The sequence below is a fragment of the Protopterus annectens genome, chromosome 7.part0 (genome assembly GCF_019279795.1).
Source record: "Protopterus annectens isolate FY-2018-M chromosome 7.part0, PAN1.0, whole genome shotgun sequence".
Taxonomy (NCBI): Eukaryota; Metazoa; Chordata; order Ceratodontiformes; family Protopteridae; genus Protopterus; species Protopterus annectens.
Genome location: NC_056739.1, coordinates 1,168,992,734 through 1,169,013,121, shown reverse-complemented (window position 1 = coordinate 1,169,013,121; position 20,388 = coordinate 1,168,992,734). Strand labels below are relative to the sequence as shown.

The 20,388-nt window shown below is 40.9% G+C and overlaps 1 protein-coding gene across 4 annotated transcripts in view; it reads right to left on the bottom strand.

The window, feature by feature from the left end:
- Positions 1-20,388, bottom strand: part of UBL7 (ubiquitin like 7) — a 934,199-nt gene that overhangs the window by 498,465 nt on the left and 415,346 nt on the right. For all 4 annotated transcript variants that reach the window (XM_044077768.1, XM_044077769.1, XM_044077767.1 and 1 more), the window contains one exon: positions 17,956-18,013. In XM_044077768.1, coding sequence (XP_043933703.1) covers positions 17,956-18,013 — 58 coding nt within the window. The remainder of the gene's footprint in view (positions 1-17,955; positions 18,014-20,388) is intronic.

Genomic DNA, 20,388 nt, shown 5'->3' with positions numbered 1-20,388 from the left:
CCTGAAGATCTATCGAGCACATCCAATTGTCCTGACCCAGAAAAGGGAAAATGGACTGCACTGTCACCCTCCGAAACTTCTCTTTTTGTACAGATTTGTTCATTCTGCTGAGATCCAGTATTGGTATCCAGTCTCCTGTCTTTTGTGGTACTAAAATGAATCTTGAGTAAGTTCTGGACCCTAGTTGGTCTGCGGGGACTTTTTGAATGGCTCTTTTTTCTAGCAGTCTTGAAACTTCTGTGACTGCTTGATCCCTTAGATTGGGTGGGACATCTGGGATGGACTTTTTTGATTCTATGGAGGATTGATGGAAGGGAATTTTGTAACCTCCGGATATAATGGATAGTAACAAGAAGGTACACCAACTCACAACGAACCACAATGTCCAATCCAGTAACAATAAAGGCTCTCCTCCGTATACAGGCACAATTCCACCAGGTTACTTCTCCAAAAGTAATAGTAATCCAAAAAACGGAAACGCTGGATAATATTTAGTATTTTATTGTAAAAACACACAAATCAAACAACCTGATTAAGCACTTTCATCTCCTGCACGGAGACTTCATCAGAATCAGTTTGAAACAGTAAATTCTCCATTTAAATACAATCAGTTAATTAATCAATTGTATTCAATTATTACTTTATTGGCTGGTGGTTCTAAAATGTTTATAAGACATATAAATTGATGGTAATACACAGGAAAAAAAGCAGTAAATAATTAACTACATTCTGGTGATATGATGTTTTATGTTTAAAATTATTATATATCAAACATGTACATATGTATATAAATGTAAATATAAGTATATATAAATAAATACACGTAAAAATGTATATAAAATATATATAAAATATATATAAAATATGTTGGTTTCCACTAAAAATATTGTATAAAACATGTTAAAATTGAAACATGTAGTATAAAAATACTTTTTAAATATATTTTTGAAGGTCATGAAACCTGTAATACCAGTGATTTTTGGAATACCAAAGATATATAAAGATGTGGAGAACCCCCCTTTAAGACCGATTGTATCTTCACAGGGTTCGAAAACGCAGCCTTTGGCTATTTATGTAGATTCCAAACTAAAAGCATTTTATAAAAACCATTCTCATATTTTAATAGACTCTTGGGATTTTCTCACCAAAATAGGGTCCAACATATATAAAGATGATACAATTTTTCTTACCGTGGATGTTATAGATTTATTTTCTGTAATTCCACACAATATTGGCCTAGATTGGTTTGAAAAAAATGGTAGTAGAAATGCAGATTTTAACACAAGATGAATTCAAAGTGGTTTTAGAGAATATGGAATTGGTGTTGAAGTACAACTATATTTATTTTCAAGGGGAATTTTACCATCAATTAGACGGCGTTACTATGGGCTCTGCCTGTGCACCCATTTATGCCAATATTATTATGCTGTACTGGGAAAGACAATATATTTTTAATTCTATGTTCTATCAATACATTACTGACTATTATAGATTTTTGGATGATACTGTTATTCTGTGGGATGGACCAGAACAGGAGATTACTAACTTTATGAATTATATTAATAATACTACAGAATTTTTACAGTTTACATCAGAACAGGATGCAGAAGAAATTCATTATCTTGATGTAAAACTTAAAAAAGATCATGTTAATAGAAAATACAAGTCCAGGATTTATAGCAAAGATTGTCATTCTAATTCGTATTTACACTTTTTAAGTGACCGCCCATGCCATTCCAAAAAGAACATAGTTAAAGGACAAATGATTAGGGCAGCAAGTATGACATCAGACAGAGGTGATCTTAATGAAGAAATGGAGATCATTCATAAAATGTTTAAAAAAAGGGGGTATCCAGATAATATTATCTTACCCGTTAAAAAATTTGTATATGAAAAATGGGGGACTACCTATAAACCCTTACTTACCAACGGTGGAAATATAAACATGGAAAAAAGGAACAATGATAACAATGGTAAAGATGATCAGCTGCCCTACTTAATATTAACATATTATAATGGCATGGGTTGGATAAAGAAATGTATTAATGACACATGGGATTTATTTAGTAAAATACCTACGAGAGTAGATGTATTTCAACAGCCACTCAGATACAGCTTTAGAAGAAATAGGAATCTCAAAAATATTTTTGAGAAAAAGAAAAGTATGAATGCATTTACAGGTGGTGCCAGTATCAAATATGGCACATTTAAATGTGGTAGATGTGCACAATGTCCATTTATAGCGGGAAGTAAAGATTTGGATTTGCCCAATATTAAAGTGACACTAAAAGGAAATAAATATTATAGTTGTTACACAAAAGGGGTTGTATATATCTGTTACTGCAAGAAATGTTTTAAATATTACATTGGTAAAACAGAACGTAATTTAAGAACACGAATATATGAGCATATGCGGGATATTAGCAAAAAGAATGACAATAATGCTTTATTTAGGCATACACAGAATTGTGAAGAAGCTGATTTTAAATTTTGGGTTGTGGAAGAAGTTGTTTTGCCAGATAGAGGTGGTGACTGGGAAACCAAACTGGAATTTAGAGAGATGATTTGGCAGTTAAGGTTAGACGTTTGTGGTATATATGGTTTAAATGACCATATTTCCATTAGCCCAGCCCTCAAATTACTTGCAGAAGACCGAAAAAGACATTTTTAGTCATAAATTACAACCCCCTGACAGAACACCATCCCATATTATTTATTAACAATATTAAACACAAATATATAAACACTATGTATTAAACTATTTATATTTTATATAAGCCGTATTTTAATACTACATGTTTCAATATTAACATGTTTTATACAATATTTTTAGTGGAAACCAACATATTTTATATATATTTTATATACATTTTTACGTGTATTTATTTATTTATATATACTTATATTTACATTTATATACATATGTACATGTTTGATATATAATAATTTTAAACATAAAACATCATATCACCAGAATGTAGTTAATTATTTACTGCTTTTTTTCCTGTGTATTACCATCAATTTATATGTCTTATAAACATTTTAGAACCGCCAGCCCATAAAGTAATAATTGAATACAATTGATTAATTAACTGATTGTATTTAAATAAAGAATTTACTGTTTCAAACTGATTCTGATGAAGTCTCCGTGCAGGAGATGAAAGCGCTTAATCAGGTTGTTTGATTTGTGTGTTTTTACAATAAAATACTAAATATTATCCAGCGTTTCTGTTTTTTGGATTACTATTACTTTTGGAGAAGTAACCTGGTGGAATTGTGCCTGTATACGGAGGACAGCCTTTATTGTTACTGGATTGGACATTGTGGTTCATTATAATGGATAGTACCCATCTGTCACTTGTTATATTTTGCCAGGCTTTTCGGTACAGCGAAAGTCTTCCCCCAACTGCCTCCAGAGGTGAGCAGTCAGGCAACCCTTCAGGGATGCTGGAAGGGCTTGGCAGAGAAGGTTTCTCTGTCACCCTGGTTTTGTGGTTTTCCTTCTGCCACGAGAGCAGCGTCTGTTATTGTTGTTTCCCCCTCTGCCCCTGGAGGAAAAATCATCACGTGTGTCAGGCAAGGGCCCCTGGGATTTTTGGAACCACATCTTTCTGCTCTTCTGACCCTTGGGTTAAGGTCTGGAAGGGGTGGAAAAACAGACTCCCACGGCAGAGAGAGAGTCTTGCCTTCCTGCTCACACCTGGTCAACTTGTCTTTCACCTGAGGCCCAAAGAGAAAGGAGCCATCAAAGGGAGTATTGGTGAAGGACGCTTGAAAGGGTTCCGCAAACTGACACAGCCGCATTCAAGCATGTCTAGTGAGAGCCACACCTGTCCCTGCGGCTCTGCTCGCTCCATCGGCTGCATAGGAAATCAGCCTCATGGAGGAGTTGACTATGGAATTAAGAGTCGCAAGCTGAGAAGCTAATTTAGCTGGTACTCCCTCAGCTGTAGGATCTTGAAGGGCATCTCCAAGCTCTTTCAGGAGATCCCTTTGAAGATGTGTAAAATAACATAGATAGTTCAGGGACCTCACTGAAAAGGTCACTGAAGCAAACATTCGCTTTCCATATCTGTCCATTGTCCGAGACTCTTTGTTTGGAGGATGAACAGATGAAGAGGTTTCTGCTAACTCTTTCTTGGTGGCTGCTGCTACCAGCATGGCATCAACGGGCACACCTTTGGAGAGGAATTGTTTGTCCCAGGGGGGCTGTAATAAATCTGTTTGGTCTCCTCGAAGTAGGTTCCACAGAATCTGGAGCTAACCAAGCCTTTCGAGCCACTACAGACATCAGTGATCGAAAGAAGGAGATACCCAGGAGGTGGAAGGTCGGGAACCAAATGCATCCAGGTATCCAGACTCGTCCTTGGTAGGGGCTAGGGAAGTCCAGTCCCTCCTCTGTCTAAGCATTTCAAGGATGTCCGAAAAGGAAACATCTTCAGAGGGGGACCTTGGGGACCTTTCCGATTCATCCATGTCTGTATCCGAGGTAACAGACAGGGGAGTCTATGTGCTTCCTCTTGCACTTCTTCCGGGGAGGCTCTTCCGAGTGATCAGGGGAGGCTTTGGAAGAAGAGGGATCACCCAATGGGGTGTCCTGGGGCATAAGTTCCCTACGCTTGGGGTCTGGAGGAGGAGCAGAGGTTGGAACAGACACCACGGGGGGAGGAGCTGATGGAGCTGGCAGTAGAGCTGTTTCGGGGGACAGCACACTCCGCATGACCTCGAAAGCATCCTGACCTCTAGGCAGAGAAAGGTCCAGCTCCGAAGAAACAGGAGTCCTTCTCCACATCAAGGATGACGGCTCAGAGGCCGATGTTGGAGCTGAGCTCACCTGCGCCAAAGCTCCGAGGGGGAGAACGGGGTCAGACAAGGGTCCGATGCCACACACCCCCTCGGAGCCGACGAGAAAGCCCCGGCGCCCAGATCCCTCGATAGAAGGTACAACAGAGGTAATCAGAGCCGACTTCAGAACCAAAGGAGAGATGATGATCGGCGCAAACAGTTCTACTACCTGCAGATCCATGGTCTCCGGCTCCAAGCTAAATGTAGTCAGAGGAGGAACAGAAATAGAGGCGGTTGGAACCGATACCGGTTGCGGTGGGCTGGACAGTAATTTTGCCAGTGCCTGTGACTTAAGCAACCTACTTATTACTCTCTCCACATCATGATCCGATAATCTAGAGGATCGAGAGGAGTGGGAAAATTATGGCTATGTTCAGTCTGTAACAAGGGTGACTGAGGTGCTGAGTGGATGGGCTCCAAGGACAGAGACCTCAGTCTCTTATGGCTCCAAGACGGCTCCGAAATAGCAGATAGAGCTGATGGAGGAGTTGCCTTGCCAGCCGGCACCGACATACTTGGTTGGTCAAGTAAAGGAGTCGGCTCCGAAGGTGGAGCCGACGGCTTGACAGACTTAGGGGATTTCGCTGGCTGAGTACTTTTAGCCAGAGAATCCTGAGGCTTCAATAATCCCTAAAGGATTAATTTGTTTTTGTGGTCCTGCAGGACCCTTGGACTAAAAGCGTGACATATTTAATAGGAGTCCTGCAGGTGAACAGCACCCAAACAATATACACAACTAGTGTACCCATCTGTCAGAGACATTTTCTGACAGCATGAGTCACACTTTTTGAAGCCAGATACCTTGGTATCTTTAGACATTTTCCTAACAACAACCACAATAACAATAAGAAAATGTTATACTACTAAACTAAGAAACAAACAGTCTTTTTTTTTTTTTTTTTTAGCCTCTAATTTAAACGGCTGTCCTAAGGGGTGGGGGGGAGAACTCTCTAATTTAAACGAGTTCAGGGGAAAAAAAGGCCTGTGAGTTATGGAGCGACGGCCAACAAAGCTACAACACACAAGAAAGCGATAAGGGATAAAGTAATATATCTAGACAAAAACTTAATAAATTTTTAAGAATAAAGAACAATTATAACAATAGAAAAAACTATACTAAGCCTGAGCCAGTAACGAAGCAACCTCGCAGCTGAAGCAGCAAACGAGATCTGGGTAGCTGACGCTGGGCATTCAGGGATAAGGGGTAGCCTCGAGCCAGTAAACAGCTCTCGAGCTATAGAAAATGGCTGAGTCGAAGCTGAGGATCGGCTCCGAACCCAAACAGCAAGAACAAAGGCGAGATGCACAACTTAACATGGAAGGTTCCCCACTTACATGAATCTAAGGTGGCTTCCTTATGGTTTACCACATGAAGATCAGACCAATAGGTGTGAGATCTGCTTTCAGGCTGGCAGCGAGACAATCTGAGCATTTATGCTCAGACGTCTGCTTATGTGCCTCTACAATCATGGGCTGAGGTTATATGTCAGATTTATGGCTACGAGAATGTTAAGGCTTTGGTACAGATGTCACTGGCGAAAACCAATCTATTTGGAATACTACAACAGTAATTTCAGTCAGGTCATCTGTCCATGTGTCAAAGAATCTTACTATATTTTTTCAGAGCAGTAACGCCCTGTCAAGTTAAAAGTCCACAGGGGTGAAGATCATACACATCGTCCAGCTAAGAACCACAAAAATGAAGTGCTTCAACCAATATGTCATGCAGTGGCTAGCAATAGCAAGTGAAATGCTTAGACAAAAACTGTAGTGGATTTGAAATAATCCCAGATACACTAACAGCAATATGCTACATCCTTGAGAATGCTATTGTCAATACACTGCATCCTTAGAAATGGATATCTGCAGCATGAAATATACTTGTACTGAACTTCTGTAATCACAGTGTTCCTAATTACAGTAGACATGAATTCAAAGTGGTGAGAAGTCATGCACAAAGTCAGTGATGACTGAAAGGATAACATCAGTACAGTGAATGATGTCTGCAAGAAATGGCTTGCCTGAACAGACGGAAATGCAAGATATTTGCAGAACAAAGCAGCATTAAATATTTTGTCTTAAGTTGACCATCTAGCCACAAATGAACTGGAAAATTTTCTGAAAATTGTTAAGAGACAATGTTATGAGACTGAGGTTAACTCCCTGAAATGACCAAATAATAGACAGCTTTCTTTGTTTATCACACAATACAGAAAACTATTTAAAATGAGCATAGTGAAACTAGGTTTACAGAAATAATATCAGTGTGTAAATGTGAGACAGAATTTTACCATGGGTTAGAAAGTGCTAACCGGAGAATATAAGACTGGCAAAAAGGCAAAACTGTTTCAAGTACTTGGCATTAGCATGCACTCTTCATCTAACAAAAGGCACCTGGAGAAGACAAGTTTATCAGTTAAAAAAAAAGTTCAACATGTGGGGTAACTTACTTGACAGCTCATAATCAACCCCTTTTTTCCCATTTTCTACATGGGGTCGGAGTGTCATGTCAACTATCAGCATCTCTCTCTATTCAATGCTATTCTCCTGCCTTCTACGATACTCATACCAGACTGTCGCAGGTTTTCTCTCACACAATCCATCCACTTCTTTTGCTGGATGCCCCGTTTCCTCTTGCCTTTTTCCTGTCTGTCCCAAATCATCTTCACCAGATTGTCTTCTGCTTTTCTGCATGAGTCTGAACCACCATAATATGTTCTCATTGATCTTTTCTGCAACTGGAGCTACTTTGGCTTCTGCTCTGATGTCCTCATTTCTTCATCTGTCCCACATTGTACATCTTACCACTTGCCTCAGGCACTTCATCTTCATCACCTCTAGCTTTCTCAACTGCTTTGCCTTTACTACACAAGTTTCTGTACCATACCATAGTTCTGGTCACACCACAGTTCTGTACATCTTACTTTTCAGCTTTTTTGGCATTCTTCTGTCATACTCTCCTCTGTCACTCTGTGGCAGTTGGCTGTAGCCCCTCTGACTCCAGCCTTGACTGCCTCACTCAGACTTCCTTTCTCCTCAACCACCCCTCCCAGACACTTGAAGCTGTTCCACTATCTTTCCTTCTATCTCTATTCTCAGCTTCTTCCGATTTCCCTCACTGACTGCCATTACAACTATCATATATCTGTACTCAGATTCATTCCATGTGCCTTCGGTTTTGCATTCTATTTCCCTATTTTTTGCTGAAGTCCTAGCTCAGAGTCTGCCTGTAATGCCACGTCATCTGCATACAGCAATTTTGTTGATCAGTCCTCTATAACCTGTTTGCTGATGCAGTCCATCCCCAGTATGGACAAGAGTGGCTCAAAGCTGAACCCTGATGCACTCCCATTCCCACTTGGAACCCATCTGTGAGACTGAACACTGTTCATATTTGAGTCATTGGGTCCCTGTACATAGCCTAAACTAATTATACCCATGTTTCTGGCACTTTGAACCACTGAAAATCAGCTTTCTTGTGACCTTGTCATATGCTTTCTCCAAGTCTAGACATGGCCAGTTGGACTCTTTCTTCATCTTTAGCTTTTTCTCAACTATATATCCCACTGCAAAGATTGGGTCAGTTGTGCTGCATACTGATCCGAATCCAACCGTCTCATCTCCCATCTTACTTTCTGCTACTGTGCATATTTTTTGTCACTCACCCTCTCCAGAACTTTCATGCAGTGTGATAAAGAGTTTGATACTTCTGTACTGCCCACAGTCGTGAATGCCCCCTTTATTCCAGAACACTGGCACTAGTATCCTTATTCTCCAGTCATCTGGGAACCTCCTTTCTCTCCATATTGCTATGAATACCCTCAGGAGCAGTCTATATCATATTATCGAAGGTTCATTACTGCAAACCTTTGTTCATGTTAAACAGCAAATGCTCACTTACACAAATGTTCAGCTCAACAAATTACTTTCTCAGGGAAAGTAATGACTAGCCCAGCATTTGGAGCATTACACAAAGCACAGTATTTTATACCCACCCACTTGAAAAGTACTGCCTTTCAAGAAGGATGAAAGACCACAATATCTTACCAGACAGGGCTGAATGATCAAAGTTAAACAGTACCAGTAAGTGAGAAAAACACTAACACAATGTCTTCCAGTGGATGAAACCACCAAAATGACTTAGTCCAGGTCAGTACGTCCGATCCAGTCTAGCCAAAAAGATGCTATCCTAACAGCCTGCCAGTATTCCCTCGATGACCAAATACATGAGAAGAGTGCACTTTCAATTAAAATAGTACACAAGTTGCTAAAGTGCATGCCAGAAGTTATTATGCTCAGCATGTAAGCAATACTGTACGACTATACTGTGAAAACTCAAAGCGATATTAATACTAAAGACAAGGTAAACAGCTAGAGTTCAAGAACATTTTTCAAAAAACACTAAAGCCAACTCTAGCTAAACATGCACATTTGAAAATATAACCTGAAAAGTTACATACTTGATATCTGCTCTTACAGAGCATAGGTAAAAAATGTAAAATTGAAGGGATGCAAAGTATGTATGCATGTGTTAGTGAGCAAAAATGGAGAAGTGAGCACAACTGCTTGCAGAGCATGCCAGTTAAGAAACGTCTCTTGTTCATAAGTGACCCACAATCACAGCTCTGGGTTGAGATTCATAGAGATGCACTGTGCAGCTATACAAGTACTATGCACCACTTGCAGCATGAAAAATCTTCATTACACATGAATACTGTGCCCCTAAACCTTGAATGTACTCAACCCTACTCATCTCAGGCCGCATAATGAAATGCAATAAACACAGTAACCATGGGAAACTGTGTGGCTCTCGCAACACAGAGGGCAGCAGAGCAATAAGAGTAAGCAGAATATACCTGTACAGCAGCAGCACACTTGGCTCCTGAAATGCTATGACACTACAAGGCACAGTCATGTACAATGAAAGCAATGATTCTTGACAGCCTGTGGAGCTTCAATTCATTAAATACTGCAAAAGTAGTGTTCATGTGAAGTAGACAAAATCACTCAAAGGGAGGGGGTACACAAGAAGGTGTGCATGGGGAAAGGGGCTAACAGCAAAGTCAGGGAACCATACAATGGAAACCAAAAGGGCAATGAAGGGGTGTGGGAAGGCAGGGATGAAGTTTTTGGGAGGATACAGACCCTTTTATGTATATAAATGCAGAAAGAATGTGGGGTATAGTATACACACGAAGACCAGGAATGGAAATAGGGAGTAGAATATTGGTGGAGGCAAGCAAACAAATATGAAACAGTACAGATAAATACAGACGGTTCTACACACGGAGGGATTGGGGTGAAAAAGGCTTACAGGCAAGTCTGTGAACCATTTATGAATGATTTACACAATTGCAATCACAAGCAATTTAATCCTCCTGAATGCTAACTGCATTTGGGAGAGAAAAAAATACACAAAAAACAGTTTATGTGGAGGTAGATTGGGGGGGGGGGGGTCTCCCATTTACTTGTATACATCAATCCCAAAGTAGCATCAACATGTGGAAAGGGAAATCCCTAGTACACTGATAGTTCATCTTTCTGGTGAAAAGCCAGCTAGGTGCACATTGGTGAGGACACACTGTTTCAATGACAAGGGTTGGAAACATACAGAGGGATGGAACAAATGGCGGTGGGGGAAAGTCAGACAGTGTACTAAGATATGGGGCAGGAACAACAGGAAGGGGGTCACCCCAATTAGGGAATAGAGTATGGTGTTGGCTACAGGTAGGTGTCAGGGCAGGACAAGGGGGGTTACCTACACAGAACCATCTGCAGCTGTAGTAATCAGAGCCTGCCATACCAGGAATCTGCTATTTGCAAAAACAGGGCCTCTGCAAGTCCAAGATGCTGACCGGTCTCATGCTCTACTACATCCTCCACCACTATCTCAACCATAGGCTGCCACTGCAGTTGATCAACAGCTAGTGGCATATGGGTGTCCACCTAAAAGGGGTCATCACTGTCAGACCCAGCATCAGCCACAACACAGGGTGGTGGTGGTGAAGGTGCCTGGATCTCCTGATCTTCTTCATCAGGTGGAAGAGTGCCTCATATGATGTGTCATTGTACTCTATGGTAGATGCTTACACCATATCGCCATTTTGCAGCCAAGGGTTCCTACCGTATATAAAACCTGACCCTACTGAGATGCATCACCTGATGAGCTAAAATATAAAAATGCTTGCATTATTAGCATGTGTTTGAAATTATGTATTTTGCTGAAGAACTGTTCAATGAGTAAACAAAAATTAAATTAAATAATGCATGAATAGATAAAAATTAAAATGAAATAAATCATACCTACCTACAAAACATCTATGAACACACACTGCACTTCAAGTTCCCACGCCTGCAGTTTTTCCAGCAAGTGATGCTTCAGGGCATAATAGTGGTTTTTATACTGTTTTGTAGACTACTGGATACCTGTAGTCTTACTCAGCATGGCATTCAGGTAAAGTAAGGTATCAACCTTTTTGAAGGGTCTGTCACACGACCTATAAGCTGCTGCTTGAAATGGGTGCGAAGGAGACTACAAGTGTTTTCTTCTCTCTCTCTCTCACATGTACTATGCAGTTCTATGTCTGCAAGCACTACCAACCACAACTACTTCACAGGATACCATCTGCCAAAAAGGTACATCAAAACGGCAGCAACTTCATAAATATATATATAACATACAGTAGAATCTTATATTGCATAAGCATTCCCTGCTCAGCTGTGCCACATGCATGCTTGAATCTACGTTTTGCAACAACAATGGGAATGTTAAGAGAAAAATGTGCTATGAGCACACTAATCATGAGCCCATTGTGAAAAAGCAGAATTAAGTGATTCCCTCATCATTCATGCCAGAAGAACTTATTTGCCTCTGTAAATGGCAAAGACAGTTTAAATTTATGGAAATCAGCTTGATGTTGCCATTTTATCACTTGCATTTTGCAACTCGCACAATATAGTGAAATAGTGTCTTGAGAGATACATCAGTATATATATGGTTTTGCTGGCAAGGTGCATGTTTCTATTCAAACAGCTGCTCAGACATAAGAAATTGCATGACAGATCAATACAAATGTTTCCAAGAAGCATGTGTTACTTAATGGTATATTGTGTTTCATCTGTTTGACTACCTGTTTGAATGACTACAGAAGTAGTTAATATACTCTTTTTTTTTTGGTGGAGGGGTGTACTTTATCATGCAATGTCAGCAAACTATTTTAAAGGCCATCTTCTGCCAGGATTTCTTAAGTGGTACTGTGGCATAGAGTACAAGGCCTGCAGTACTGTTGGGGTACGTGTCTTTGTGGAAGAGCTGTATTTTCAGTACCTGTACATCTATTCTTAACACACACAGTCTTATTTTTATTATGTACAAATAGAATTCAGTACATCTACAGAATGATACAGACAGAGAATGGACAACTTTATGCAGAAAACTATTCTGATACAAGCCCTCAAGAAGCAGGGCCTTCAGATGATGATGGGTATAAGAGGGGTGCATACTAACTGTGAAGGCTTCTCTACCCTAGGCCAGTAATAAAGGAGCCTCAATTCTCACCACTGACACCGGTGAGAGATGGTCACTAAAACAGAAATAGATTTACACAGAATTTCAAATGCAGCTCTCTGCATCAAGCACAATTTCACCCAAGAGCAAACAGGAAACGCACTCCAAACCTGGGACTAGACTCTCTGTCTCTCCAGCTCCCAAACAAGACTCACTTTGGAGCACTGTGTCCCACTTCCAAGTAGTTGAGACACACACACACACACACACACACACACACACACACACACACACACACACACACACAGACACACAGACACAAAACTGGAAAAGGCTGACACAGATTTGCTAGCTGTACCCCTTCTGCCAAACTATAAGGTAACCAAGCTGCCACCAGTCAACCACTGTCAGGCTTTTACAAGTATATCCAATTACACTGAGAAAAATCAATACTAATTTTAAATGGTAGAGCGTATCCAAAGCAGCAAGGCTTTTCGGAGTGGCGAAGGTGTCACTAAAATAAGAACAAGTACTCTAAGATGTTAAAAGTATTCTCTAAAAGGACAGCCACAATGAACGGTATAAAAACATTTAATAAATAATAAACTAGAAAACATGAGAATAATTATCTAAGTACAATAAACACCAGACTTTCAATCACAGGATAAATAAAAATAACTCTTCCCTAGCTAACTTAATTAATACAGCAAGGCAAGATAGAATATTGAGATGTTCATGTTATTCATGAGTAATATCTGCTAGCTTAACTATTAGGATACTTGCCATCTTAAATGCCACCGATGCTATAAGTGTGTTGTACATACTCTATTGTCTTTCACCTGACTACATTATTCATTTTTCCACTAATACATATAATAGCACTATTGATACATTTTTAACAAGCATCCGAACAAGTCAGTATGACAGTCAAAGGACACAAACTTACTTACAAAACTCCAGCTAACTATGCTAGCATATGTTATACATGCACTGCACTCTATCCTCCCTGGCACAGATGGCAATACTTCACATCGTCAAACCAACCATTATGGGATGAGATGCAGCAGTCTTTGTTTCAAGACATAAATGCAATGGGGGGGGCAAGAATGTACAGAAATTTCAGCATTTTTGCACAGATTAACAGTTATCCATGGTAGGTTATAGACATCAAGTCGATGTGTACATGAATCATGAAGCCAGAATTACAGCTAGGTCATCCGATACCCTAAACAAAGCCTACCCCCCCCAAAATAAAATTAAGTCCATCACCCCCCCCCAAAAAAAAACAAAAAACAAAAGTCCATCACAATTTAGGACCAAAACAAGAAAATAAGGACAATGTTGATATCCATGTACTGACTCTGCATACTTGCATATCAAGGACTGACTGGCAACTCTCATGCACTGTCAATCATGCCCTGTTACAGCAAGCACTACATCTCACTTAAGTTACCACAAATGATTACATACACTGTCTGCCAATCAGCACCTCTTCAACAGTGCCAATCACACCCCTAACAGCTTGTGCCCAGGACAGCCACCCCTTTTGCACCACCTTTACTATGCCTCTGCAGGGGGCACCATCAACAGTCATGTCTGAAGCTGAGAGATAATCTATCACCCTTCAGCACTGGTGAGAACAATTACTTACCTTGAGGACTGAAACCCCCTCACTGGCAGTCATTCAGGTCCATGTCACAAAGCAACACACTATCCCTGCCACCGGAGGTCGGGGCTCTGTGAAGGTACACCAGGTTGAGGTCAAGTAGAAGACTACCACCCACGAGTCCTAAAGGTCTGCTCCCTCTATAATGTAATGTTACACAAAAAGATGGTCATGTGGTGACTCCTTCTACATGTCACAGGAGTAAGTGGTTACTAACACCTTCTATATTTTAAGGTAATCCTCCCAGCATCATGCCCCAGTGTTGTGTGTTACTAACCTACTTCCTGCTGCCAGCCTTATGTTAACTGTGTCCCCTGGCCCTGCTGCATGTCCTGACTAGTGTCCACACCTTCTTCCCAATTCCCCTACTTACTTTGTGCTGATAGCCTTGTGTTACTATGCACACTGGTACTCTGAACAAATGACAAATGTGATCCATAACACCCTCCACCCTATGTGGGGGTGAGATTAATGTCTTGACACACAGTAAAACCAAACTATGCACTGACCAGCGGAGCCTGATGGGAACACTGCTGGCATCATGTTTGCTGTGTTGCCCAGCCCTATACATGTCACAAACCAAAGTTGTAAAACAGGTGTTGCCACCTTGCCAGTGGTGGCATGCATATTGCAACTGTCACTCCTTAGGAACTCTCAAAGATAGTAATTGATCCATTCATTGCATAAAATTATCATCTTCACTTGCTCTTTTGGCAGATGGTGTAACACAGCCATATGTTCAGGCAGTAAAGCTTGCCTCCCTAACACTCTTATTATGGAGCAGGACATTGCATAAACATTTGATGATTTATTGGGCAAGTACTAGATGAAATCCCAGATGTAGCCGGTCATCAAATCAGTGTCCTCAGTAACCCTAAGAAATGCTCTATGATCACCTGTGTCTGGGCATATGTTCTCCTGAAATGCATCTCAGCAGAAGTTTTAGGGCTATGTACCATGAGGGTAATGATGTACAATTCCTAGTAGCAGCCTGCAACACCTGCAAAATACAACACAGCCATATATGCACATATGTATATTTTTTGCGGGGTGCACTTGCCTACATACAAAGTGTGTTTATGTCACATCACAGTATGTGTTCTATACACTGTGCCAGTACATGGCACATGACCTTGTGGGAAATCACACTGAAAATGGGCATACACATCTAACACATGTCAAATGTAAGAACTGAGAGAATTGTAAAAACTACCAGGATGTCCCCCACAGTAATTCCCCCCCCCCCCCCAAGTACGACAAACTAATATAGCAAATGAGAGAATGATAACTTTTCCTTTTGATGCATCTGTGGGACTCTGGGCCTAAGGAGGCATTCATAGTCATAAGAGTGCAGTCTATGGCACCCAGTTCCTCAAGGAAGTGGGCACTGTAAAAGCCAAATAGTAATGGCTTTGTCTCCTCTTCAGCTCAAGAGGACTATAATAGGCAGAAGCCTGGGAAACACCCAATTGGTCACCAAAAGGCCTCCTGTAGCCAAGATAATTAGAGCTATACATAACTTGGCATCCAGAGGGTATGAAGACTATGCATTCCCAGAGATTCAGCATGCATCAATCAAACTCCGGGTGACATCCCAGTCCACTTGAAAATGGCGGCCATCAGTGACAGTATGGTAGGTCAGTCACTACCTGTAACAACTTACAAGCCCTAGGTCTGCCAAGACACACAGCCCAGTAAACTCAATCAACACCTAGGGCAAGATAAAGCTGTTTAACTTATACAGCTGCAGCTCTAAATATGATATCCACTCCTCTGATATTTTTCTGAATGCTATAAACTTACTGTCAACATGTATTAACAGGCTACATGATAAATGCACCAATGTCTGATCCTAAATCCCAAAAAAACTAAAATGCTGTTATTTTCACCAACACGTAGGTCTACCGCTTTCACCTCTACCATAAAATCAAATGATGGCACAATAATCTCCCCTGACCCATCTACAAAACTATTAGGTGTCATCATAGACAATAATCTAAAATTTAACCTACATGTTAACCAAACTATCAAAACCATCAATAAATAACTAGGGTCACTTTACAGAATAAAAGCCTTCCTAACCCCTCCAGCTAAAATTGCCATAGCTCACTCTCACCTTCTTTCAACCCTTGTGTATGCATCCCCTCTACTCTCGAATTTAAACAAGACTGTCCTTAAACTCAATTTGCTACAACCACATTGCCAGGTTTGCCACTGGGCTGCCTTTTAGGACACATTGCATCAATCTAAATCAGCTTGGGTGGCTTGAACTACCCAGCCTAATCCAGTATAACCAACTGATTATGAACTATAAAATCATCTACAATCCAGACAATACTCCTGCAATTAAAAATATTATCACCCCCTATAACAATCCTAGACAGCTTCGATCCTCTAACAAACTACTAATTCAGACTAGCAAAATTAATAACACAGCCGGTGATTCTCTCTTTGCAAACTCTGTAAGTAGATCCTGGAACTCACTTCCAGCTGATATTACCCTACTTTCCACCTTAGCTCAATTTAAAACTAGACTCAAACAACATTTGTCACTTAACTGGCTATGTCAATGTATCAAGCCTGGCTAACTCGCTCTAGAATGTGTAAAAATCTATTAACCAGTTTACTGTGTAATTTAATTTAATCCTGACTTGTGCTCAGGATTAACTGTAACCTGTGGAACTTTAATTTGCTTACTTATGTAATCTCTGTAAATAGTCTATTTATAATATGTAATGCTGGTATTATGTAATGCTGTATCTGCTTATCCTTGGAGCTTTTCTCCCCGGGCCTCCGATGAAAATGGACATGCATCCAGTCAGACTATCCCGGTCAACAAATGTAAAATAAAAAAATAAATAAAAATAAATGTCTATGAATCCTGTTTTTATTTGTCTACTTATTTAAACTTACTTCATTTACATGGCATTATGTATTGATTTGCCTACACATTGTCATTTTGATCAGCAAATATGTTTCTACATTTGAGAGCAGTCAATCCTCTATGTAACTGTTGGGCTTTTACCCAAAGGTACATTTCACAGTAAAACATTAATAAATATGTAAAGATCAAGTATGGAATTCTGCAGGTTTGCATACTGTGCTGTACAACTGTTGCCTAACTAGAGGCTATGAATCAGCAACACCATGCGCTTCGTCGAAAATTGCACAAAAGATCCTTGGGTATACACAATGTCTGTGAATTCGAGCCCTGGTCTTTACATAATTATTAATGCTTTTCTGTGAAATATATATTAGGTGACAGCCCAACAGGTACTTTGTGGGCTGACTCTTTTCAAACACAGCAACATATCTGCTGAACTGAAAAAGACAAATATAATCAGTCAAAGGTTTTCACACCATTCCAAAATCCTCAAGCTGCACAGTACAAAATTACACACAGAAAATCCAGGTCTGATTTCCAAAATATCCACTTGCATAACCTAAATCCAAAACAACCCACTGAACTACCAAAGTAATCACATGCTGTGAATAAAGTAGGCAGTTTGGTTGACTGAACCTTACAATACAAAACTAAGAGAAAGCATACAAATTAAAATTCCATGATGTACAAACCTGAAAGTTTACTCATTCTGTAATCTCAGTAAAGGATTAATTTGTTTTAAACTATTTATTTTTTTACTAAAGTGCATTATTAAGTTACAGTCAACACCAAACAGTAAAAAAATAAGTACCACCAAATCTACACTGGATGTTCTTTATTATATTTCTAAAAAGGCAGAATGTTACACGCAAATGTATTTTTATAAAATCCAGGACTTGTCACATCCAAGGAGCTAGACAAGGATCTGCAATGTGTCAAAATCAGATTACCATAAATCATTATTTTATTTAAATATACAAGTATCAAAAGGAAAAAAAATAGTATGCTCAGACACAGAGACAAGTTAATAAGTAGAATGTGAGAGTTACTTACGTATCTAACATATTTGGATCAGTGAAGACTGTGAATAGGTCTTTGTCCTGCAAAACACCTGAAAGTGACACAAAGATAAATTAAATCAGCAGGGTTACACTTGTGTGCTTGCCAGTATAAGCTCTTTCTAGTAAGGCAAAAAAGTTATATACTTACCATAATAAGAAGTTATGTACTCACCATAACGTTCCATCTGAGTAGGTATCTTCATTTGTCTGCAACCTGTGGGATACGGATCCGATCTCGGATCCGAGCCGGTAACTTCTAACATAGCATAGATCCAAGCTCCTAGCTCCTCTCCCTTACCCATAATCCCCTGCCTACCCTAACTGACCTCAGATCAAGTTTGCCCCATAGCACAACAGATAACAGGTGTCCCAATGGGAACATATGCTAATAACACAAGAGCGATCCAATCGGTCAGGGGGAAGGAGGGGGGGATGGTTGCAGACAAATGAAGATACCTACTCAGATGGAACGTTATGGTGAGTACATAACTTCTTAATCTGAAGTAGGAACTTCATTTGTCAGCAACCTGTGGGACAGAGTCCCCAGCTACCCAAGTCTTGGGTGGCCTTCATGGAAGGATATTCCGGAGCACCGCAGAGCCAAAGGACGCTCTACCTCGGGACAACATCTATTTTATAATGGCTAATAAAGGTGTGAGATGAAGCCCAAGTGGCTGCGGAACAAATGTCATCCAGTGGAACCCTAGCTTGAAAGGCCGCAGAAGTGGCAACAGCCCTAGTAGAATGAGCAGGGACTCCTTGAGGTGCAGGCCTCCCCGAACTCTGATATGCTAACAGAATACAACTCGAGATCCATCTAGAGAGAGAAACCTTAGAAACTGATTTTCCGAAATTACTTTTGGCAAAGGAGATAAACAACTGATCGGATTGCCTATGACCAGCAGTTCTGTGGATATAAAAATGTAATTGTCTGTGTACGTCCAAGGAATGAAGCTTGTACTCTCCTTTGTTATGAAAGTTGGGGAAAAACACTGGGAGATTGATGGATTGATTGATGTTCGCTTCTGAAGATACCTTAGGTAGAAAGGACGGGTTGATTCTGAGGTAAACCCTATCCAGGTGAAAAACCAAATATGGTGGTTTGACACAAAGGGCTTGCAATTCCGATACCCTTTTGGCTGAAGTTATGGCCACCAAAAAGGCTGTCTTCCAAGAGAGAAATTTGAGATCAACCGTGGCAGCCGGTTCGAATGGGGGACCAGTCAAGGCCTGCAAGACTAAGGATAAATCCCATGGAGGTACCACCTCTTTAACTGGAGGCCTAAGGAGGAAGGTACCCTTGAGGAAGATCTTACACAGTTTGGAAGTGATAATAGGACCAGACTCTTGCCCCATATGGTAGTATGAGATTGCTGCCAGTTGTACCTTGACTGTGGAAGAACTAGCCCCCTGGTGAAAGAGAGAGGTTAGAAAATCTAGAATCGATGATATCGGGACTGTAAAAGGGTCTAAACGACGGTGTTTTGCCCAAATGGTGAAGCGTTTCCACTTACTCTGATAAACCTTCCTGGTGGAAGGCTTGTGAGCTGCTCCAAGAATGGCTTTGACTGGTGATGAGATCCCGGGAGTCCTTACGAGGAGTGGAACTGGAGCAACCAAGCCGTCAGCTTGAGGTTGACCAGGTTCGGAGTCGGAAGACCGAGAGGATGAGAGATGAGATCCGGAATGGGATCCAGAATCCATGGTGGATACACTAGGTGAGACCATAGGTAAGGGAACCACGTCTGACGAGGCCAGAATGAGGCAATGAGGATCATTCTGCTTCCCAGCTGCCTGGCTTTCTGTAACAATTTCAACATCAGGGGTAGAGGAGGGTAAGCATAAAGCAGACCGGGAGGAGCCAAGCATGAACTAGAGAGTCTCTCGGGGACTTCCCCGGAGGGGGGATCAGAGCAAAGTAATCGTTGCATTTCGTGTTTGAAGGAGAGGCAAAAAGATCGCAACAAGGTCGCCCCTATCGGGCAAATACTTGCTCTGCGACTCAGTGGTTGAGAGACCACTCGTAAGGAGTCAGGATAGTACGACTGAGCCTGTCCGCTAAAATGTTGGACCGTCCCGGAATGTGCGTTGCTATGAGAAAGCGGTTGGTGGAAATCGCCCATTCCCACACTCTCATGGCCTCGCAGCAAAGGGTGTAAGACCTGGTTCCCCCCTGTTTATTGATGTACCAGACTACCGACATGTTGTCTGTCTGTACCGCAATTGTCCCTACCGGAAGAGAGTTGTGTAGTGCTTGCAACGTCAAAAGCACCACTCTCATCTCTAGGAAGTTGATATGCAAAGAGGTCTCTACGTCATTCCAAGTGCCTTGGACTGTTCTGCCTGAAAAATGCCCCCCACCCCCCACCCCAGGCGAGAAGCGTCCATGGTCACTGTGTCGACTGGTGGAGGTAGTGAGAAGGGA